Source organism: Periplaneta americana, chromosome 5, assembly GCF_040183065.1.
Source record: "Periplaneta americana isolate PAMFEO1 chromosome 5, P.americana_PAMFEO1_priV1, whole genome shotgun sequence".
NCBI lineage: Eukaryota > Metazoa > Arthropoda > Insecta > Blattodea > Blattidae > Periplaneta > Periplaneta americana.
Window position 1 is genome coordinate 9,378,787 of NC_091121.1, and position 25,132 is coordinate 9,403,918.

The 25,132-nt window shown below is 37.4% G+C and overlaps 2 protein-coding genes across 3 annotated transcripts in view; both read right to left on the reverse strand.

The window, feature by feature from the left end:
- The window catches only part of Dip-C (dipeptidase C), an 894,313-nt gene that overhangs the window by 332,713 nt on the left and 536,468 nt on the right, over positions 1-25,132 (reverse strand). The window lies entirely within an intron of this gene.
- On the reverse strand, positions 13,417-22,424 carry LOC138699447 (transcription factor Adf-1-like). The gene is made up of 2 exons (XM_069825321.1): positions 22,095-22,424; positions 13,417-15,265 (listed from the first exon to the last, which is right to left on the reverse strand). The coding sequence occupies exons 1-2, from the start codon at positions 22,231-22,233 to the stop codon at positions 14,742-14,744; spliced, it is 663 nt and encodes a 220-aa protein (XP_069681422.1). The 5' UTR covers positions 22,234-22,424; the 3' UTR covers positions 13,417-14,741.

The following is a 25,132-nucleotide window of genomic DNA, read 5'->3' on the forward strand; positions in this document are numbered from 1 at the left end:
ATATAAATAAGTAGGTAAATAAGCAAGTAAATAAATAAAATAAGTAAACAATGAAATAAATAAATAGGTAGGTTGGTAGCTAAGTAAGAAAATAAATAAATAAATAAATAAATAAATAAATAAATAAATAAATAAATAAAGAAGTAAATAAATACTTACTTACAAATGGCTTTTAAGAAACCTGTAGGTTCATTGCCGCCCTCACATAAGCCCGCCATCGGTCCCTATCCTGTGCAATATTAACTCAGTCTCCTTCATCATATCCCACCTCCCTCAAATTCATTTTAATATCCTCCCATCTACGTCTCGGCCTCCCCAAAGGTCTTTTTCCCTCCGGTCTCCCAACTAACCTTTGCTGTGATCGTCCCAGAGAATCAGTCCCATTCCGAGGCTTATTGTATGGATTCGTAACAAGCTGTTGTCGACCTGGTTGGCAAGTTGGTATAGCGCTGGCCTTCTATGCCCAAGGTTGTGGGTTTGATCCCGGGCCAGGTCGATGGCATTTAAGTGTGCTTAAATGCGACAGGCTCATGTCAGTAGATTTACTGGCATGTAAAAGAACTCCTGTGGGACAAAATTCCGGCACATCCGGCGACGCTGATATAACCTCTGCAGTTGCGAGCGTCGTTAAATAAAACATAACATTTTTTTTTTTCAACAAGCTGTTTTTCACGGTGATGTGTTGTTAGCCCTTCGCCCAACCCCCCAAGCTGGAGGATCACCCCTTATCGGCTGTCCACGACTGCTTATTCAATATATTCGTAGCTATAGGTCTGGCAAGTACGGATTACAGACGGAAGGAATGCGAATCAAACACTGCGATAATGAAGAGCGGGCGAGAGGAAAGGTCACGAGATAACTTGAATGATATTCAAGAGTACAGCCGGAAGAGAAATGACATCGATAGAATCAGTCTTGCGTTGTGATAGTTACATTACGACTTTAGTTTGTTCCATTGCATGTGAATACATGTTTTGTATCGCACGGTATTATTATTTCATTCGGCGCGTCTGGCTGCGAAACCAGGTGGCCCGGGTTCGAATCCCGGTCGGGGCAAGTTACCTGGTTGAAGTTTTTTCCGGGGTTTTCCCTCAACCCAATACGAGCAATTGCTGGGTAACTTTCGGTGCTGGACCCCGGACTCATTTCACCGGCATTATCACCTTCATTTCATTCAGACGCTAAATCACCTAGATGTTGATACAGCGTCGTAAAATAATCCAATAAAAAAATATTTCATTCGTAAACATATGTTGCGCGTTTAATTAGCATCGATTTTTTCTCTTGCTACGTTCTTTATTTCCACAGCGATGTCCTCATTTGTTCATCTTCTTGGAAGAGACAGTACTTCCATCGGCTCGTACCTCTCCCCCCTCGGCGTGCCTACATACACACGTCAAAACAGACAGCAACGCCACCATTGCTTTTCGGTAATCTTTCTTGCGCGAGCTATACCCTCCATATCTGGAGGCCGTAGTAAATAAGTAAGCAAATAAAAATAAATAAACAAGATAAACAGATAAATACAGGAAGGTAAGTAAATAAATAAATAAATTAGCAAATAAATAATTAAATAAATAAATATGTAGGTAAGTACGTAATTAAATAAATAAATAAGTAAATAAATAAACAAGATAAACAAGTGAAAAAAGTAGTTAGATAGGATTGTCTAATATTACTGGATGGGGTATACTCATGCTGCATATTGTATTATTTATTTAATCCTTAATTCCATCCTTCCCAAACCTACAGTACTTAACAAAAGTTTAAGACCATGAGCAAATTTCATATAATTATTTCCTGGTCCTATATTTTTGTTTCTATTTCCCTCATGAATATTTTGTCAATTATTTGGACTGTGAGACATCTATCGACGCAAAGAAAGTAAAATTATGACATTTAGTTTTCGAGTTATGATTTTAATGAAATATTTTGTTACTGTAAAAAATGCTACATTTATAATTACGGAATAATTTATTCATGCTAAACCAACATCTTTATTGTAGTGATGATTTTTTTCAAGCAATTTGAGAAGTGTGTAATTTCATACTTTCGATTGGCGTAGGTCCGGTTACGTTAGCTTATTCCACAGTGAAGCTATGAATGCCTTTACTTAACGTTATTTCTACTATTATTTTCCTTATTTTGGAAAAATATGCAAAAAATTATAAAACGAAAATAAAATTTTTTAAATTTTTCTTTCTGGTACCACTGTGTTCTCACACTTCTCAAATTGCTTGAAAAAATCATCACTACAATAAACATGTTGGTTTAGCATGAATAAATTATTCCGTAATTATAAATGTAGCATTTTTTACAGTAACAAAATATTTCATTAAAATCATAACTCGAAAACTAAATGTCATAATTTTACTTTCTTTGCGTCGATAGATATCTCACAGTCCAAATAATTGACAAAATATTCATGAGGGAAATAGAAACAAAAATATAGGACCAGAAAATAATTATATGAAATTTGCTCATGGTCTTAAACTTTTGTTAAGTACTGTAAAAATTCGCACCAAGATTAAAGACGTTTCTTGCAAGCCAAGTGTTGCACAGTAAATTACATAATATAGTCTAAGAAAATAAACTTTAAATGGTAATAATTCGTACATAATTATTATAAATGAACTGGTTTGTTGCGAAACGAGGAAGCATATAATCAGAAGGTATGTGTTATGTTTGTGATTTTGCTTTATTTACACAGTTCTCGTGCATTAGATATGACTCTGCATTACAATTAGGGTTCTGTGCGACAGCTCCAAGGCAAAACAGTGACTGGAATCCCGGCCGGACGGCCAGTTCAAAATAGCCTGAGGACTCGACCTGTTTCAACACGAGTCACAGCTCACCTCGCCAAGCTCCTCTTTCATTCCAGGGGTTCGCGGTGCTTAAATTGTGGTTAAGAGGCCACGTACTATGTTCAAAATTCTGTATATTCTTAAATGCATCTTAAAATTGAATATGTCATTAGTAGACTTCGTGGAATTGCCACGAGAATCGCAAGGTTTATTGCGCACGCAGTATACTGGGTGTTCAGTTCAAAATGTGTCTTGGCTCGCTGCATGCCGTCATGTGGCTAGCTGATGAGCCTAGAGAATTCAATCTTCCTACACTTCCGCAGTTCAGGTGTATAATCTAAGAGGCAGAGAAGTTGGCTAGCAAGTACGGCGTTCATTCTGAAGAGTACGTGCCGATACGTACGGTAACGCCGGTAGTGGCAGGAATGTGAACTGTTTGGAAATACGTACTGTCGAGATATGGGGAGAGGGTTAAGACGATTACTTACGTATTTGTTGACATTAACTTCGACGGTCAACATGGACACGGAGCATTTGATTTGTGTTGTGGAATGTTACCATACGCAACCGATGATAACAAATACCCTGCGTACGACTTGCCGGCGCAAAACACAGTTCGAAAGAGGTTATGGTAGCACACAGACCGTACAGACCGCCATCTGTTGCTACGACGTTCAAGTTATACCGTACACATTCTCAAGTTCAGATTGAAGAACGCCTTAAATAATAGGCAACTTCTCTAACATATAAACTGAAACTCGCTTCAAATCGGTGACCCAACAACAGTGACGTCATGACACACTTTGAAATGAACACCCAGTAGACTGTATGGAAAGGGGGCGTGCAATGGATGGAGTATGCCTCTGAGCAGTATACTGCGGTTACAATCGAACCTGTATCCTGCATTCAAGGAATATAATGAATGATCATTGAAGTAGGAAATGTCTAAACATGTAAATACACAATTATTTTGTAGTGAGATGTATTAACTCTTAAAATTTAATATAAGATATTCACATCATCCTTGAATATGTGCATTGCAGTGAAGAGTTACGTACATTTTGAGCGACTGCAAAGTAACCTCCTCCGATGGTCACTTAAAACAGTTTTTATATTGGGAAAAAATGTACGTTCAACATCACACGATGTAATACGTACATATTTGAAGAACGGAAAGTCACTACTTTTTAGTACACCAACTTCAGATGTCTTGTCATGACCTGATGGTACATCATTTATAATACCAAGTTGTGAATAGGCAGAATTTTTAGAAATAAAGCTTCTCAACTTACATTTCACTTTTTCTGAAATTAATGAATTATTATTTTGGATAACGGTTTGTGATACTTTATCCACTATATCAAGGGCTTCTGAGAGTTGTAGTTTAGACGATTCTAACAGGATGATGCTTTTGGATATGATTTTAAAATTATAATAAATTCAGGGGCGTATTTCGCGGGCTACCGGCGGTAGCCCAAGGAAATGAAAAAAGAAAAAGTTTATAATATAACATAATGTAATAATTTTGTATTATTAGTTTTACCATAGTAATTAAAATTAAAGTAATTGTTAGATATATTTTGTGTAATAATAGGGTCAGCGGTAGCCCAAACCCTTTAACCAGTATACGCCACTGGAATAAATGAATAGAATATCTGTCAATAGCTGTTCAGAAGGCAATGATTTTACAGCTGTAACAGCGGAACTGTTTGTGCTATCCAATGCATCAATTACGTCCATTATTTTGCCGTAATGTTCTGCATAATAATTAACAACATCCAACCACGTTCCCCAACGGGTCAAGACTGGCTGCGGGGGTAAGGGTATTCCAGGAGCAATTATTTGGAACAGCAAGACTCACTCTCATTGTAGTATGCTTGATTTAATTCTTATATGCACGGAACAAATGTTAAGCTTTGACTATTCCAACAACAGTAATGCAAAAACAAGTGCTTACATAGGTATACATTAGCTGTAGCTGCTCTATCTATTTGGACCGGTCACAACTCTTAACATGAACTGCTTATACTACGAGACCGGGCGGTCGCTCACCTCCTCTATACTACCGTACATCGGCAACCTGATAGCATGCTGCGTGTGGCAATTCAACGAAGTCTAGTCATTAGTCACTTGCTCTGCTTTGGAATAAGAGAGTTAATAAAGCACAATCAATACATTTCGGCATTAGAACTAAGTGATGTATATTTTACTTTCAAAGGGTTAGTGAGAAAAACATTGGTGGCGAATCCACTCTGCAGTGTCAATGAGTTTAGTAATATTAAGTTTTAGATACTACTGCTTTAACTTTATGTAAACTACATCTCAATATGTACTTTTGTGTCATTAAATGAGGCAATATTCTATGGATCTATATATAATATACGTCCGCCGAGTTAGCTCTGTGGTAGCGTGTCTGCCCTTCAGACTAGCCGATCAGGGTTCGATTCCCGGCGGGGTCAGAGATTTTCATGTAAAATTTCTACCTCGGGACTAGGAGAGATGGCGGTGCACAACTTCTAATCACTTGATTCTGCACCAATATGCTTGGGTTAAATCCCAAATCTCTTCGCAGTGCATATGAAGAGAAGGCATATGTCACTGTTAAAAGTGATTCGTCCGTCGGATGGGGACGTTAAGCCTGGCGGCCCCTTGGTGCTATTCGACAGGAGTAGGCTACGTGCCAGCACCGGGTTTCCCCTTCCCTTTCTCATCTTCATCATCATCATCACTCATTCCATGCACAGTGTGACCTGCCGAAGTGGTGTACAACTAGAAAATGGGTCAAAGTTCTACCGTCTATCCGCAGTAGGCTATGCGGAATCCGATGGATACACACACACACACACACACACACACATATAAATATATATATATATATATATATATATATATATATATATAATATACTGTAGTTAATGAGAACAGAATGAGAGAGATATGTCAAATATTTTAAATTAAGGCTAAAAACGTGGTTAGTTTTAAATCCTTTTTAATCTTTAGATGAATTTTTATTGCTAAAATAATTATATAAATCTTACTTTTTATTTTCACACGTCAATCTGTCTTATATAATTTTTAAACAGTCTTAATCTCCTTTTGTAAATTGTCTGCTAATTGTATATTTAATTTGGTTTTATTTCCATATCTACCCATATTATAGCAGGCTATGGAGAATGGAGAAAGTTACACAATGCGAACTGCACGCATTGTATTCTTCACCTGACATAATAAGCAACATTAAATCCAGATGTTTGAGATGGGAAGGGCATGTAGCACGTATGGGCGAATCCAGAATTGCATACAGAGTGTTAGTTGGGAGGCTGGAAGGAAAAATACCTTTGGGGAGGCCGAGACTAGATGGGAGGATAATATCAAAATGGATTTGAGGGAGGTGGGATATGATGATAGGGACTGGATTAATCTTGCACAGGACAGGGACCGATTGCGGGCTTATGTGAGGACGGCAATGAACCTCCGTGTTCTCTAAAAGCCATTTGTAAGTTTATATATTTGTATATTCTGACAATGTCTATGGGTTGTATTTGTGCTGAAAGACGTTAATCTACCTACCTACCTACCAACCTACCCACCCATCCATCCATCGATCCATCCACCTGCCATCCATCCATCTAATATCTGGAAAGCTTGGATCAGTATTAATTATAGAAATATTAACAGAGGGGAAATATTATGCAAAATACGGAAAAAATATTAATATTCTAATATTCTTGTGAAATATAAAAATTATACCAAAATATTATGAAATATGAAAATTGTTTGCGTTAATTGCTTCTTACACATCGTGGATCGTGAAAATCCTTGTTCATATGCCTCTAACAGATAATATGAAATTTCATATTTTTTGGAGTTCGTATTTTTCTTATCTTTTCTCTTCATTCATATTTTTAATGCCTATTTGATGCGTGATTTATTGTTAATGCTTTTTTTTCTAATTTTAATTACATTTGCTTAAATCGAATAATATCTCGAAGCCATATAATAAAGCACACTTATTCCTTACGGAACGGAGATAGGCCTACATCTTCATTTCTATGTCGCCGGGAATCGAACATGAGTTCGCTGCATATGTACTGAGATATGCCACCGTCTGAGATAGCTGGTAGCAATACTAAGCGTCATATCGGTCGGTCAGAACAGGCGTCACAAATGCAATGCTACTGACTGATACAATCTCGCATTGCATACTCCGTGCAACCGGAAGTGAGGTGGTGCGGAGAAAGAGAAGGTTGCGAACAGCTGCATTCTTGAAAAGGTCACGTTTATTGCATACTACTGCCAGGGTTGCTGTAATAATAATAATTATAATGTTACATTAAATCCCAGTGGGAGTGCTAAGCGAAGGCTGTATACGCGATCTGCTGGCATTTCGAAATGCTCTCGAGCTCGTATCAGCGTCCTTGTTTGTACTGTGATCAATATAATTTTTGCATCCAGTGACACTTTCCAACTATCACACCCCTCCTTCTCCTCTTGTTGCTGATGTTCACCCTGATTATCATCATTCTCATAATTGTTATCATCGCTGTCATTCCCGATCCTCCTCAAATTCCTAATTTTTCTCGTCATCCTCTTCTACTCCTGATCCAGATGCTATTTAAAATCTTATTTTCCTCTTAATCCAACTCCAACTTATAATTCTCGACCTCCTCTTCATCATTCTTATTTTGATTACCATGGAATATGGTGCTGCATGTTGGGATCCTTACAGATTAGAACATATTAAGACACTGGAAAAGATTCAAAAACGGGCTCTCAAGTGTTGTCGGAAAAATTCACCATTTAAATGGGACACACTCACGGACAGGGGAACGCGAATTCGATTATGCGCACTGTTCAAAACATACAGAGGTGAGCCTGCCTGGAGAGAAATAAAAAATAGGTTGCAACCGCCAAATTACTCTTCAAGGAACGACCACTCATATAAATTGAGGGAAAAAAGACAGAGGACGGACACTGGAAAGTTTTCTTTTCTCAATCGTACTATCAGGGACTGGAATGCTTTACCTGCAGACTTACTAAAGGCTTTACCAACAACCAAAAATGTATTTAAAAATAGGCTTAAGGACTTTACTAATAGACGGTAATTATACACAATATTTAAAGGGTGTAAATGATATGTTGTTATTGAAGTGTTGTATCAGTGAAGTGTGTTGTGTCAGTGAAGTGTGTAGTGTAAGTGAAACGTGTTCCTGTCAGTGAAGCTTTATAGTTTATAGTGGCAATGCAAAGTATTTGAACAGTGAAATGTTTTTGACGTGTTAGTGAAATCAAGATAGAATCGGTGAAATGTGTCGTAGTTCCAGTGCAGTGAGTGAGTTGACAGCGAAATGAGTGTAATGTTGAAAGGTACTTGTGCAGATATGAACATATCATACTCGTGGGTTTTAGTTCGATCTTAGGTTTAAGATACAAATTAGATTTATTTCAAATGCTATTTTAAGTGATCGTTTCATTTAATTTAGGATATTCATTATAAATTATTGTTAGTATTAATTATTAGTATTATTATTAATTGTATTTTAATTAATAAGTTTATTATTGTCATTATTGAGTGTAATTAGTTACCACTGCCACCGGGTATATACCCATTGCAGTGTGAATAAATACATACATACATCCTCATAATTCACACATTTCCTAACCTCTTATCTTATACTCATTTACCTCCTATTGCTCCTGCTCATTTACGGTACCTCCTCATTATCGTACCCTTTCTACTGATCATGTAACCCCCTTTTATCCTCTTCTTCTTGATCACCTACCTCCTTATCCTCTTCCTCTTGATAATTTACCTAATTATTCTCTTCTTCTTAATGATTAATTTCATTCTTATACACTTCCTCCTGCTCATTTACCTCCTCCTTAAAATTTTCCTTCTGCTCCTCTTTGACCTCTTGCTTGTGCTTGTTTAATTCCTCTTTACCCTTTTACTGCGCCTCATTTACCTCTTCCTCAACCTCTTCTTACAGCTCATTTAGCTCCTACTGTACTCCAACCAGGAGAAAGTCTCAGAGGAATGAGATGCAGCGGGGTAATGCTATAAATTAATGTTGATGTCATAAGATCACACACGTGGGTACACGCATCTCCACTGGCTAACTCTCAAAGCACAAACGATAACACTGGTACACACATATTTATACTACCCTAGTTACAAAATTAGATCACGGTTAATTTCCTGGTCTTTTAATCCCTCCATACAGGAAATAACATATGCAGGAGAGCGCATGGTTTTTAAACTGACGTTATAACGGTAATATTATCTATCTACTTCGCTCCAATAGATGACGCAATAGTAAGCACATTTCTTTCACGGTTAATCTCCTGGTTGGAGAACAGTATTTACTCTCTTCCGCCTACTCATTTACTTTCTCGTTATCTTCTCTCTCTTGATAATTTATCTACTTATTATTTTCTTCCTCTTAATCATTCATTTCATCCTTATACTCTCCCGCCTGCTCATTTACCTCCTCCTTATAACGTTCCTCCTGCTCAGTTACTCATCTTTACCTTCTTTCTCCTGCTGAATTACTTCTTCTTTGCCCTCTTCCACGTGCTTGTTTATACTTTTTACTTCCTCTTTCTCCTCTTCCTCCGGCTCATTTACCTCCTCCGTAACCTCTTCTTCCCGCTCTCTTGCCTCCTATTTACCGCCTTCCTCCTACTCATTTACCTCCTCCATATTCTCTCTCTCGATAATTTATCTACATATTATCTCCTCTTAATCATTCATTTCATCCTTATACTCTTTCTCCTGCTCATTTGCCTCCTCCTTATAACCTTCCTCCTGCTCAGTTACCTCATTTACCTTTTTTTCTCCTGCTTAATTACTTTTTCTTTGCGCTCTTCCACATGCTTGTTTATTTCCTCTTTCACCTCTTTTTGTAGCACATTTACCTCCTCTTTAATCTCTTCTTCCCGCTCTTTTACCTCCTATTTAATCTCTTCCTCCTACTCATTTACCTCTTTCTTATCCTCTCTCCCTCTTGATAATTTAACTCCGTATCACCATTCTCTTCCTCCTAACCATTATACTCTTCCCCCTACCCATTTACCTTCTCCTTTTAACCTTTCTCCTGCTCAGCTACCTCATTTTATCTTCTTTCTCCTGCTCATTTACTTTCTCTTTCCCTCTTCCTACCTCACATTTATCTCCTCCTTAACCTCTTTTCCCCGCTCTTTTACCTCCTATTTACTCTCTTCCTCCTACTCAATTCCTTATCCTCTGTCCCTCTTGATAATTTAAATCCGTATCACCATTCACTTCCTCCTAACCATTATACTCTTCCCCCTACCCATTTACCTTCTCCTTTTAACCTTTCTCCTGCTCAGTTATCATTTTTATCTTCTTTCTTCTGCTCAATTACTTTCTCTTTTCCCTCTTCCTGCGGCACATTTACCTCCTCCTTAATTTCTTCTCGCTCTTTATCTCCTCTTTACTCTCTTCCTGCTCATTTACGTCCTCCTTATCCTCTTTTCTTCTTGATAATTTACCTCCGTAACACCATTTTCTTCCTCCTAAACATTCATTTCATTCTTACACTCTTCCCCTGCTCATCTACCTTCTCCTTTTAACCTTCCTCCTGCTCAGTTACCTCACACTTATTTTCTTTCTCCTGTTCAATTACTTTCTCTTTGCGTTCTTCATCGTGTTTATCTATGCTTGTTTACTTCCACTTCCCCCTCTACCTGAGGCTCATTTACTTCTTCCTTGCCCTCTTCTTTCCGCTCTTTTACCTCCTATGCATTTACCCACTTACCCCTGCTCAATTTCTTCCTCCTTACCCTCGTCCTCCGGCTCATCTACCTTCTCCTTTTCACCCTCTTCCTCAACCTCTTAATCCTGTTCATTTACATTCTCTTCACTGTCTTTCTTCAACTTATTTACCCCATTTTTACCTTCTTCCACACTCTCTTAATCCTATTCATTTACCTTCTCTTTACATACTTCCTATCCCATTCTCCTGTTGAATCACCTCTTCTTTCTACTCATTTATACAATAAAAAATATGCATTATCGAGCAATGTCTCTTCATCAAAATTGATTTCTTTCATACAAGACAGTTACTAAAAAATTACGAACACTGAAACAAGTTAAAAGTGAACGCACTGATTATCAATAAGGACGAAACATTTCCATCATAATATTAACAGTATGAGTTAAGTCTTGGTATTCAACCGTTACAAGGAAGCGGCGGGCGCCACTATGTGCACGACATATGGTGTACGTCTTGCAGTAACTGTCGCATGTGCCCTCGAGCCGAGTCATAAATAACAAAGTATGGGGCGAACAGGAATTTAATAAACCGCAGAGGGGCATTCGTATGTTGGTGAAAAGCCACAGAGCTGAACTTGTTCACCGGAATCAAACGATGCTATTCATGAACCCTCATCCAACATCTACGACTACTTACTGAGTGTGGAGAAGTTTCATTTTACAATCGCTTCGTGTGCAATTAGACGTTCGCTATGACTAAAATGTACTCTGAAACCGTACACCGAGGAAATCGACAAAAACTTGAGTGAAATGGAACGTGTCTCGGTATAAGCCTAGAGGAAACGTGTTGTATAACAATGACAGGGCAAGAAGGAAGCCTCTTTTGATATGAATTAGTGTTCCGGCTCCTCAAGAAACCCATTTGTAAGCTCATGTAAATTGAAGGGGGTCGGAATGGCAGTGAAATAAGCAATGGTTCTAAACGATCTTGTTTTTTGTTGTATTTACAGGTACTGTTGATAGGTCTTCAAAGTTAGAATTTCAATACAGAAACTTGTTGCTAAGGAAACCATTCTGCATAATATACAGAGGTGTGAAAATTATTAGAATAATCTTAATTTTAAAGGTTTTTTAATAGTTCCTTCACAAATATTAATTGAATTGATGAATATTGGTATATATTACTATACTGATGTAGGGTATATTTACTACTAACAATGCCGGAAAGCATTGTTGTACATTGGTATTTTTCTTATTTTACAATTGTTATGGGAATTCAGAAATTATTATATTATGTTGGCGGAATTGGAAACATAAAAAATTATATGCACAAAACAGATGTATACGTTCATTTGAACCTTCACAACAATGTAAACGCATTTCTTAATTAATTTTTGATGTTTCCAATTCCGCCAACATAATATAATAATTTCTGAATTCCCATAACAATTGTAAAATAAGAAAAATACCAATGTACAACAATGCTTTCCGGCATTGTTAGTAGTAAATATATCCTACATCAGTATAGTAATATTATATACCAATATTCATCAATTAAATGAATATTTGTGAAGGAACTATTAAAAAACCTTTAAAATTAAGATTATTCTAATAATTTTCACACCTCTGTAAAACTATACTGAAATAGACCCATTACAGTCCACTTATTGTTACTTAGTTACCATTAATTTTGAAATTTTGTTCTAAATTTTCAATACAAAATATACTGCATTTGCAATTTTAAAAATATGATCGTGCAAGAAATGTTGTACAATACACGTTTCTGAGGTGTATTACAAAATCGCGGAAATTGACTCTATCATCATATCCCACCTCCCTCAAATCCATTTTAATATTATCTTCCCATCTACATCTCGCCCTGCCTAAAGGTCTTTTTACCTCCGGTCTCCCAACTAACACTCTATATGCATTTCTGAATTCGCCCATACGTGCTACATGCCCTGCCCATCTCAAACGTCTGGATTTAATGTTCCTAATTATGTCAGGTGAAGGATGCAATGCGTGCAGTTCTGCGTTGTGTAACTTTCTCCATTCTCATGTAACTTCATCCCTCTTAGCCCCAAATATTTTCCTAAGAGTCTTATTCTCAAACACCCTTAACTTATGTTTCTCTCTCAAAGTGAGAGTCCAAGTTTCACAACCATAAAGAACAACCGGTAATATAACTGTTTCACAAATTCTAACTTTCAGATTTTTTGACAGCAGACTGGATGATAAAAGCTTCTCAACCGAATAATAACAGGCATTTCCCATATTTATTCTGTGTTTAAATACTATTTCAGAATAAATTGTGTTTCAACAGGGTACCACTACACCGTAATAGAACCAGGGTTGTGACAGATGCAGAGACACGAATATTAATTAAACAGTAACAATAAATCTATTAAAAAAAAGAATACGAGAGCCTATACTCGTAAAGTACACTCAACTGATTTTTGTGAAAAGTCACTTACTCGGCTGTCAAAGAGACCTCATATTTTACATAAAAATTTGTGTTTATGATTTCAGTTATGCAAAAATTGCATTATTTTCAGGCAATTGAAGAAGTTTAAATTAAATCCTGTGTATCTTTCTTTTGGAGAGGGATAGTATTAGAATTGAAAAGGGGAAGCCGGGAATTCCTCATCCCCTTCTGTATTTTTCCAAATTTATGCTTTCCTGTGTCCATTCTCAAACGGGGGAAGAAAATCTCCCTCTCTGAATATATGTTTTAATATTATTAGTACTAGACCGGCATGACTAGCAAGTGAAATTGCATTTCCGAAAATTTACTTTTATTTTCTGTGCTACGAAAAAGACACATTTTTACCACATAAAACTCCGTTCCTTAATACTAGTCCAGCTTTGTTATGATTTATAAAAAGTAAACTTTTATTATGTATAATAATTACAACGTTGTAGATACATAAAGTATCTCTAAAAACTTATTTCACAGTTTCAGTCAAGTTTCTTTATGTTGAAAGCACAGTGTTTTAAAAATAATCTCTGCACTGGGGCTATTCCATCTCAAATCGACCGAAATATAGAGAAAATTGACCTTGCAATTTTTAAATACAATGAGACTTTTTCTGTCCGTTGACAACTGTGATACAATGCTTTGTGCAAAGTTTGAGGCATGAGAACTTCATAGTGTTTAAATTTAAAATATTTAAATTTATCGTATTTTCATAAAATTAGCAAATTAAAACTGTTGTGGCTCCGAAACCCTTTCACCCAATGATTAAAATCATGGTTTATTTTGATGCTGAGAAATCAAAGTTTATATTGACATGTAAACAGTTTTTCTTACTTTTTATGGAAATGGAGAAATTTAGATTTTTCTTCATTAAGACGCCTTTGACCACGAAAAAATATTTTTAAAATATATGGTTAGATTCGGCATTGAAAGTACAAATAAACACATATTTTTTACTGGTGCACCGTTGATAAGAAAGTATTGAAAATATCAAATAAAGAAAATAAATAGTACGCGTGTGAAGTAACCAGCTGACTGTAAGACGAGAGCTAGCCGAGACAACCAAGGCGAGGAGACAAACACGTGATGTTTTGTCTAGTAGCGCATAGCTGGGCTAGCTTTATCACAAGTTTTCATAAACACAGGAGTAAAATGACGCCCAATGCTCGCTTATCTTCATCTCTCGGCCAGTGCATGCGGTACTGCGCCGTTCAAGTCTAGGCGTGTGAAAATAATTTATTTAATACCCTCGAAACTTATTGCCGTGACACTAAGCAAGCAATGCCGAATCCCTCTCAATAATGCAAGGTTTTTTCTCAATATTTTTTTACATTTTTACAAATGGCAAAAAGCCTAAAAGCAAGTAAAATCAGATTATCTGTCTCTCTGTAGCCTATACAATAAAAATAAGGATTACTTCTTAACATAACCTACCAAATGTCAGCTTCAAAATGAGCTCCCGTTCAATGTTCTGCAGTAAACGGTTCCAGAGTTCTGAGCGCTGAAAGAGGCTTGTTTTTCTAAAATACGCTAAATTTGTCGCTCAACAATACGAAAACCGTTTGACTTTCGATAGTATATTTTTGAAAATGCACTCTCCTCAGCACCTTGTATAAATAGGAAAACATTAGAGTATTAAAAAAATGCGAGGTTTTTTACTGATCGCTTTCATATGGAATAGTCCACAGGGAATGGAATGGCTGATAACATATTTCGTTAAGAGCTACGATGACACAGAAGGCGAGGCACTCCCAGTTTCCAGGGCACTTATTTCATTCGCCAGCATGATCTGGATCTCCGATCTGAAGCACAGTCTTTTAATAGGCGGCAGCATCTTCATGTACGGCAAAAGGGACTTGAAGAACAGCAGGTCATCGTCTGTGTCGTCCTCGTCCCCTTGATCCGTCCGCTCCGGATGCAGCGCATCCTGGTGAGAATTGAATTTCAAGCTTCCTCTTTTCCTCTTCTTGAATCTCTGGGGAGGTGCGGAGGGTTCAGTAATTTCAGACGCCGTGTTGTCTGAGAAGGTCTCTTGCTCCTGACTGTCCCTCCTCTGCAAGAACACTTCAGACTCTTCTTTAACTCCAACGTCAGTCATGGGCTTCTTGGTTTCCATTACATCCTCCAGGAAGTGGAGGGTCTTGAAGTACACCCACCGACGCTCTGACGTTGCGTCCTCTTTCGATTTGCTCAGTTCTTTTCTGTAATTATCTCGTAAGCTCTTCCATTTGGCTTTAGCTGCCTCCTCTGTAAACAGATTTCACATTTATAGAAAAACGTTAAAGTATTTTGTTATGAAAATCTCTCAATTCGGTCACTTTAAACTAGAGGAAGCTCGAGAACTTAAACGCGATAATTTGAGTCATCCACGCCTAAGTAGTAGTAGTAGTAGTAGTAGTAGTAGTAGTAGTAGTAGTAGTAGTAGTAGTAGTAGTAGTAGTAGTAGTAGTAGTAGTAGTAGTAGTAGTAGTAATAATAGTATCTATCTATCTATCTATCTATCTATCTATCTATCTATCTATCTATCTATCTATCTATCTATCTATCTATCTATCTATCTATCTATCTATCTATCTATCTATCTATCTATCTATCTATTTGTTTATTTATTTATACTGAGGGTTTGGAATTGAACGGGTTACATTAGATGCTTGTCTATGCGGATGACGTGAATATGTTAGGAGAAAATCCACAGACGATTAGGGAAAACACGGGAATTTTACTGGAAGCAAGTAAAGAGATAGGTTTGGAATTAAATCCCGAAAAGACAAAGTATATGATTATGTCTCGTGACCAGAATATTGTACGGAATGGAAATATAAAAATTGGAAATTTATCTTTTGAAGAGGTGGAAAAGTTCAAATATCTTGGAGCAACAGTAACAAATATAAATGATACTTGGGAGGAAATTAAACACAGAATAAATATGGGAAATGCCTGTTATTATTCGGTTGAGAAGCTTTTGTCATCTAGTCTGCTGTCAAAAAATCTGAAAGTTAGAATTTATAAAACAGTTATATTACCGGTTGTTCTTTATGGTTGTGAAACTTGGACTCTCACTTTGAGAGAGGAACATAGGTAAAGGGTGTTTGAGAATAAGGTGCTTAGGAAAATATTTGGGGCTAAGAGGGATGAAGTTACAGGAGAATGGAGAAAGTTACATAACACAAAACTGCACGCATTGTATTCTCCACCTGACATAATTAGGAACATTAAATCCAGACGTTTGAGATGGGCAAGGCATGTAGCACGTATGGGCGAATTCAGAATGCATATAGAGTGTTAGTTGGGAGGCCGGAGGGAAAAAGACCTTTGGGGAGGCCGAGACGTAGATGGGAAGATAATATTAAAATGGATTTGAGGGAGGTGGGATATGATAGAGAATGGATTAATCTTGCTCAGGATAGGGACCAATGGCGGGCTTATGTGAGGACGGCAATGAACCTCCAGTTCAGCCAGTAAGTAAGGTTATTTTACGACGCTTTATCAATAGCTTAGGTTATTTAGCGTCTGAATGAGATGAAGGTGATAATGCCGGTGAAATGAGTCCAGGGTCCAGCACCGAAAGTTACCCAGCATTTGCTCATATTGGGTTGAGGGAAAACCCCTGACAAAACCTCAACAAGGTAACTGCCCCGACCGGGAATCGAACCCGGGCCACCTGATTTCGCGGCCAGACGCGCTAATCGTTACTCCACAGGAGTGGACTTCAACTTCAATAAAAATTATTCAGGTACTTGTAATATTTTGGAATAATTTTTATTTCTTTTTGTTAAGTGAAGTTTGAATTGTTTAAATAAAGTTCAGTAAATTTAATATGCAGTCATTTGTTTCGCAAAATGTATATTAATTAACAATGTCTTTTGCGTGTGAATTTTACATGCATTGAAGGATTGTAGCATACATAGCGGTTTTTATTACAACTCTACAGCAGTTATTTGTAATATTCCAACATATTTATCTAGGTTGGCAACTCTGACTTCAGTTAAATAAACTTTCAATCGTGGCGACCGTTTGCTGTAACGACGAAAAAACAGACTATCGTGTAAAATAGTACATTATGCAACGAGCCTATAATGGTAGTAATTAAGACGCGAGTATGTTTATGAAACGAGCGCAAGCGAGTTTCATAATTTTGATACGACTTTTTATGCTCGACCATATTTCTAACTTGAAATTATTCATAAGTATTCATATTATTCTTATCTGACTGGGGAGCGGAAGTGACCTTGTCGTAATTGTGAGATGTGCGCAGACGCGAAACTATTGATTTTTTCCGAGGAACAAATGTCATTGGCCTTGATATAATCTAGAGAGTAAAATGAACATTAATCTTGATATAACCTTGAAATTGATTTAGACATCGAAAAACGACATGACAAATTGAATTTATTTCAATATTATTTACAATTAATGCTAATTATTATAGTAACAGAACATAACCTTCTGCGACAGTATTGGTTTTCTAGCCTCCGTGACGTTTCGCTAGTTGTCTTTCGATTACATATCCGAGAATAATCGATACTTGCGCTTTCATATGGTGCTTTCTGATTGGCGGAACACCTGAACTTTAATGAATAGGTGTACTTTAATGAGGTCCATTAAAGGGCTGCTACCAGGTGTATAATTACTACATTTCGGCATGGTCGAGCATAAACGTATATTTCATAACAAGTCCGAAACAGACTGTTTTGCAGTATCACAGTACGTTTTCCATAGACTACAATTCCTCTGTCGAAAAAAAAAAACAACAATTTACGTAGAATATTATTAAATTCAGCTAGATAGAGAAGTGCCGACTGATTTCGCCACCACAGCACTACACACTACACAATGTTATTCAATCCATGAACTACAAACACCGCCGTCCGTTGAATCATGTTGGTTCACAGCAGAAGCGTAAACAAAAACCGACTGGAAGTCGGACAAGCAAGCTACGACTGGTCGACGCGGGATGGAAAACGAGCTCGTAACACCTGCCGTCTGTCATCTGGGACGAAAAATACATTTTCAATGTACGGGCTATTCCATCTCAAATCGACCGAAATATAGAGAAAATTGACCTTACAATTTCTAAATACTTACTTACAAATGGCTTTTAAGGAACCCGATGGTTCATTGCCGCCCTCACATAAACCCGCCATCGGTCCCTATCCTGTGCAAGATTAATCCAGTCTCTATCATCATATCCCACCTCCCTCAAATCCTTTTTAATATTATCCTCCCATCTACGTCTCGGCCTCCCCAAAGTTACAATTTGTAAATACAATAACAAATTTTTTTGTACGTAGAGAACTGTGATACAATGCTTTGTACAAATTTTGAGGCATCGGAACTTCATAGTGTTTAAAGTTAAAATATTTAAATTTATAGTATTTTCATAAAATTAGCAACTTTAAACTGTCGTAGCTCCGAAACCCTTTCACCCAATGATCAAAATCATGGTTTATTTAGATGCTGAGAAATTAAGGTTCATATTGACATGTAAACAGATTTTCTTACTTTTTATGGAAATGGAGAAATTTAGATTTTTCCTCATTAAGACGCCTTTGCCAAGAAAAAACTATTTTAAAAAGATATAGTTACATTCCGCATTGAAAATACAAATAAACACATATTTTTTACTGATGGTATGTTGATAAGAAAGTATTGAAAATATCAAATAAAGAAAATAAATAGTACACGCGTGAACTAACCAGCGACTGTGAGACGGGAGCTAGCCGAGGTAAGCAAGGCCAGGAGACATAAACACGTGATGTGTCGTCTAGCAGTCATAGCTGTGCTAGCTTTATCACAGGTTTTCATATACACAGGAGTAAAATGACGCCCAACGCTCGCTTATCTTCAGCTCTCGGCCAGTGCGTGCGGTACTGAGCCGTTCAAGTCTAGGCGTGTGAAAATCTATTTAATAACCTCCAAACTTATTGCCGTACCACTAATCAAACAATGCCCAATCCCCCTTAATAATGCAAGGTTTTTTCTCAATATATTTTTTACATTTTTACAAATGGGCAAAAAGCCTAAAAGTAAGTAAAATCAGATTATTTGTCTCTCTGTATAAAATAAAAATAAGGATTACTTCTTAGCATAAACTACCAAATGTCAGCTTTAAAATGAGCTCTCGTCCAATGTTCTGCAGTAAATGGTTCCAGAGTTCTGAGCGCTGAAAGAGGTTTTTTACTAATCGATTTCATATGGAATAGCCCGTACCAACACTATGAAGCTTACCAACGATACTAGATTAGCGAAAAATATGAAAGCACGTGATTGTGGAAAACCCTATTACGTCGTGCAGAATTCACGGGTCAGTTGTCAATATTATGGCCTGTACTCTAGGTTAATTAAGTGTAGTAAGATGTCGTGTGTATACATGTCATGCGAGACCCATAGTAGCTCCGTCTGGAGTAGGATCCATAAAGCTCGGCAAATATATGAAAATTAATACAACATAATACATTAGTGCATTATGGATATTTCGGGGAGAGGGGTGTAAAGGCTACTTCGGATATCCCGGTCTGTGATAGGAACAAAAACCCTGATAGAACTGAATTTTAACCCTTGGAATGAATTAGGCGTACGTTGAAGTTCGGAGGGCTTAATTAGTCAAATTTAATAATAAGGGATAAGTTACCTTTATTCACTGGATTGGCTAGAGACGAACTTTTTGAATTTATAGTTTGTTTCCATGCTTATCTATATTGGTTATTAAAACATAATGCCAGATTTAATAACATCTTCAATATATATGAAATTAGTAAATTATTTTACAGTACACGAACGTTCGTGCAGGGATGGTGTGAAATTAATTTCGAATCGATCATCTCGGATCATGCACAAGAGTTCAGGTTGTAACAGTTTTTAAACCATCACAAACTAGCTGTAACTAGAAAGAAACCGGTAATATAACGGTTTTATAAATTCTAACAGTTTTTTGAAAGCAGACTGTATGATAAAAGTTTCTCAACCGAATAATAACAGGCATTTTCCATATTTATTCTGTATTTAATTTCCTATCGAGTGCCAGTTCAATTTGTTACTGATCCTCCAACATATTTTAATTTTTCCACCTCTTCAAAGGATAAATTTACAGTCTTTATATTTACATTTCGTACAATCTTTCAAACCCAGCATTCTCCAATCTTTCCTATTTTCTGCCTTCCTCTTAGTCTCTGCATATGATCCACATATCTTAATGTCAATAATAATAATAATAATAATAATAATAATAATAATAATAATAATAATAATAATAATAATAATAATAATAGGGTAGGAGAATAAATGTCAGTAGGAAGTGAAATAGGGAGAGGAGTACGACAAGGATGCCCTTTATCACCTACACTGTTCAACATCTATGTGCAGGATTTAGTGAAGAACTGTTTTCAGAACATAGGAGGAGTGACAGTAGGAGAAAGAAGAATACATTGTATGATATGTTGATATGGCGTTGTTAGCAGAAAAGAAGAAGATACTAACGGATATGCTACTGAAACTAAATGATAGCTGTGAGCAGTATAGAATGAAGATAAATGCCAACAAGACGAAGACCATGGTCATAGGAAGAAAAGTAAAGAAGGTGCACTTGCGAATTCTAAATGAGGCAGTAGAGCAAGTGGACAGCTTCAAATACTTGGGGTGTACTGTAAGCAGTAACATGAGCTGCTGCCAGGAAGTAAAAAGGAGAATAGCAATGGGAAAGGAAGCTTTTAATAGAAAAAGGAGCATCATCTGTGGATCTCTGGAAAAGGAACTAAGGAAGAGACTAGTGAGTGCCTTGTGTGGATTGTAGTATTATATGGGGGCAGAAACATGAATATTACGACGAAACGACTAGAAGCATTTGAAATGTGGATATGGAGAAGGATGGAGCGTATGAAATGGACAGACAGAATAAGAAACGAAGCTGTGTTGGAAAGAGTAGGTGAAGAAAGAATGATGCTGAAACTGATCAGGAAGAGGGAAAGGAATTGGCTGGGTTACTGGTTGAGAAGAAACTACCTACTGAAGGACGCACTGGAAGGAATAGTGAACGGGAGAAGAGTTCGGGGCAGAAGAAGGTATCAGATGATAGACGACATTAAAATATGTACTTTGCTCTAGAGTATGCCATTAGGAAAGTCCAGGATAACAGAGAGGGTTTGGAATTGAACGGGTCACATCAGCTGCTTGTGTATGCGGATGACGTGAATATGTTAGGAGAAAATCCACAGACGATTAGAGAAAACACGGGAATTTTACTGGAAGTAAGTAAAGAGATAGATTTGGAAGTAAATCCCGAAAACACAAAGTATATGATTATGTCTCGTGACGACGAGAACATTGTACGAAAAGGAAATATAAAAATTGGAAATTAATCTTTTGAAGAGGTGGAGAAGTTCAGATATCTGCGAGCAACAGTAACAAATATAAGTGATACTCGGGAGGAAATTAAACACAGAATAAATATGGGAAATACCTGTTATTATTCGGTTGAGAAACTTTTATCATCCAGTCTGCTGTCGTAAAATCTGAAAGTTAGAATTTATAAAACAGTTATATTACCGGTTGTTCTTTATTGTTGTGAAACTTGGACTCTCACTTTGAGAGAGGAACAGAGATTAAGGGTGTTCGAGAATGAGGTGCTTAGGAAAATATTTGGGGCTAAGAGGGATGAAGTTACAGGAGAAAGGAGAAAGTTACACAACACAGAACTGCACGCATTGTATTCGTCACCTGACATAATTAGAAACATTAAATCCAGACGTTTGAGAAGGGCAGGGCATGTAGCACGTATGGCAGAAATATATAGAGTGTTAGTTGGGAGGCCGGAGGGAAAAAGACCTTTGGGGATGCCGAGACGTAGATGGGAAGATAATATTAAAATGGATTTGAGGGAGGTGGGATATGATGATAGAGAATGGATTGGTTTTGCTCAGGATAGGGATCGATGGCGGGCTTATTTGAGGGCGGCGATGAACCTCCGGGTTCCTTGAAAGACAGTAAGTTAGTTAGGATCATATGAAGAGACAAAGAGGAAGGCAGAAAATAGGAAAGACTGAAGAATGCTGGGTTTGCACTATGGATGAATAATACTTACTAGTGATGTTCATAACTTCGCAGACACTATTCCACTCCCGGTCCACGTTGCCCCTGCTGTGGTAGTTCTTGTTGCGCGGGTCCCATAGTATCGGCCGCTTGTAGATCTCTGAAATTAGCGTCGCTGTGGCTGCGGACATGACGCCAGCACGATGGCGACTGGAAGCGCGGCGGGCTGGTCGCTGCTTCCTACCCGTGGGAACAGGTCGCGCTGTGAGTGGTCAGCTGCCTGTACGCGCGTGCACGCGATAGCGTGTGTCATGATAATACGAAAACGCCCGTTGCAGAGGCGGCGTCCGCAGCACGCAGACTCGATTCCCAGCAAGCAGAGTTACACGCGTAAATTAGGCCTACACCAGTGGCGGCTCGTGACTTTTTAAACGTATGTGCTACTACAACAACAATAATGATAATGATGATAATAATAATAATAATAATAATAATAATAATAATAATAGCACTCATCCTAATAACAAAAATGTCCACACCTGTGAAGTAACGGTCTGCGCGTCTGGCCGCGAAACCAGGTGGCCCGGATTCGAATCACGGTCGGGGCAAGTTACCTGGTTGAGGTTTTTTCCGGGGTTTTCCCTCAACCCAATACGAGAAAATGCTGAGTATTGTCGGACCATCGGATCTATGCCCCTTCAGCGCTGTCGTCGTTCTTGGAAAAGTTAACGCCTCTACTCACCCCATTCACCCGTTTCTCTCCCACTACGTCAAACAGCAGGCCACGAACCTTGCCGAATAGGGATGTTGCCAAACTTCCGTCAAACAGAGTCATGTCTCTTGAATATTGCTTATAATACTGTAAGGTTAATTATTACTTATTCATAATTTAATTTAAGTAGGTCTAATGATGCTGACTGACTTATACAAAATGCTATTACTTGCTTAATAACATTTCTTTCACCACTCCGTGCTACAGTATTAATGCAGAGTTGACAACACTGGACTGTAAGTGCAAATAAACTGTCCCGCAAGAAGGCTCAAAATTGTGAGTAGTGGGGGAGAGAAAGAGAGACGGATAGAAAAGAGAGAAATGGGAATACAGGGAGAGAAATGAATTGCCGAAGCTGAAAAGGAATTAAGGTTCAGTTCGCATATCTTACGGGGGCACAGATCCGATGGTCGGACTATAGTAAGAAAACGACCGTTGCAGGGGCGGCGTCCATAGCACGCAGACTCGATTCCCAGCAAGTAGAGTTAGACGCGTAAATTAGGCCTACACCAGTGGCGGCTAGTGACTTTTTAAACGTATGTGCTATAATAATAATAATAAAAAAGGTAAAGGTATCCCCGTAACATGCCATGAAGGCACTTGGGGGGCATGGAGGTAGAGCCCCATGCTTTCCATGACCTCGGCACTAGAATGAGGTGGTGTGGTCGGCACCACGCTCTGACCGCCTTTTACCCCCGGGAAAGACCCAGTACTCAATTTTATAGGAGGCTGAGTGAACCTCGGGGCCGTTCTGAAAGTTTGGCAACGAGAATAATAATAATAATAATAATAATAATAATAATACCTCTCGTCACTGGAACTCTCTGCCGCCTGAAGTCAAGGGCTGCCGAACATTGAAATCTTTCAAATCCAAGTTAAAAAATTATCTTATGACGAGTTGCCAAACTAACTTACTATTATGACAAGTGTTGTATTGCATGTTTCCACGTATTCACATTTTTTTTAATGTTCTAGTGATATTTAACTTATTTTATATTTTTGTTTTCATATTTTCCGATAATGGTATATCTATTATGTGATAAGTTGAGCTATATGAAATCATAATTTTCCTTACTGTGTGTGCTTAAAATATTGTATTCATTGTGTGCTTTGTACTGCACTATTTTATTATTACTATTAGTATTATTATTATCATTATTATTATTATTATTACTATTCTTATTATCAATAATTGTCTTATTTTTTATACTTTATACTTTGTATGTCTCATTTATTTTGACCTGCTGTTCACATTTAATTATGCTTTTCTCTTTCTTTCTGTATGTTACATATTATGTCTGATTTCTACTTACTTGTTGTTTACATTTTATTATTATCTTATTCAGTTTTGTGTGTAAAATTGTAGTGTACTTTGTAAATTTGCAGTGTTTTTTGTAACGCTGTTTTACTCCTGGTTGAATGATAGAGAAGGCCGTATGGCCTTAACTCTGCCAGGTTAAATACATTATTATTATTATTATTATTATTAATATTATTATTATTATTATTATTATTATTATTAGCACTCATCCTAATAACCAAAATTAAAGTCCATTCTCCTTCCTGGTGGCGAACTTTTCTATCACCTTAGTATTGAAAAATGTTATGTTTTATTTAACGACGCTCGCAATTGCCGAGGTTATATCAGCGTCGCCGGTGTGCCGGAATTTTGTCCCGTAGGAGTTATTTTACATGACACTAAATCTACTGACATGAGCCTGTCGCATTTAAGCACACTTAAATGCCATCGACCTGGATATATGTCTAATTTTATGAACTAGAAGAATTGAAAACGATGGGTAAAAACCACATTTCTAATAGAAAAATAAATGTTTCATATTTAAATACATTTTTAATAAATGAAGTTTTAGGTGCTAAATACATAAGTTGGCTATTCTGCTCTGGCTACTCTTTGGTGAACAGAAGGGACAGCAGCTTGTTGAGGTTTTCGGTGTTTGCGGGGAAGTGAAAAGGGTAACTGAAGCACGCGCATTTCTCCATGTCGACATCTTTCCTGTGCTTAGCACATCTCGCACTACAGTGGAGGGTGAATGATGAAACGTGTCAAGGCGGACGATTAAAATGCTTTAACAGTATGGAATGGAAACATACGGTAACTATTTAAATTAAAGAAATATTTTTTGAGGTTTTTAAAACAAAACATATTTTTCTCTCGTACTTCTATTATGTGCTGCAGCACATGAGCACATAAGTACCGGCCGCCCCTGGCGTACACGGTACATATTTTACGTAATTTACATCGACTAGAAAAACTAATTTTTACACTAATTTATATGTATAATTATTGCACTAAAAAG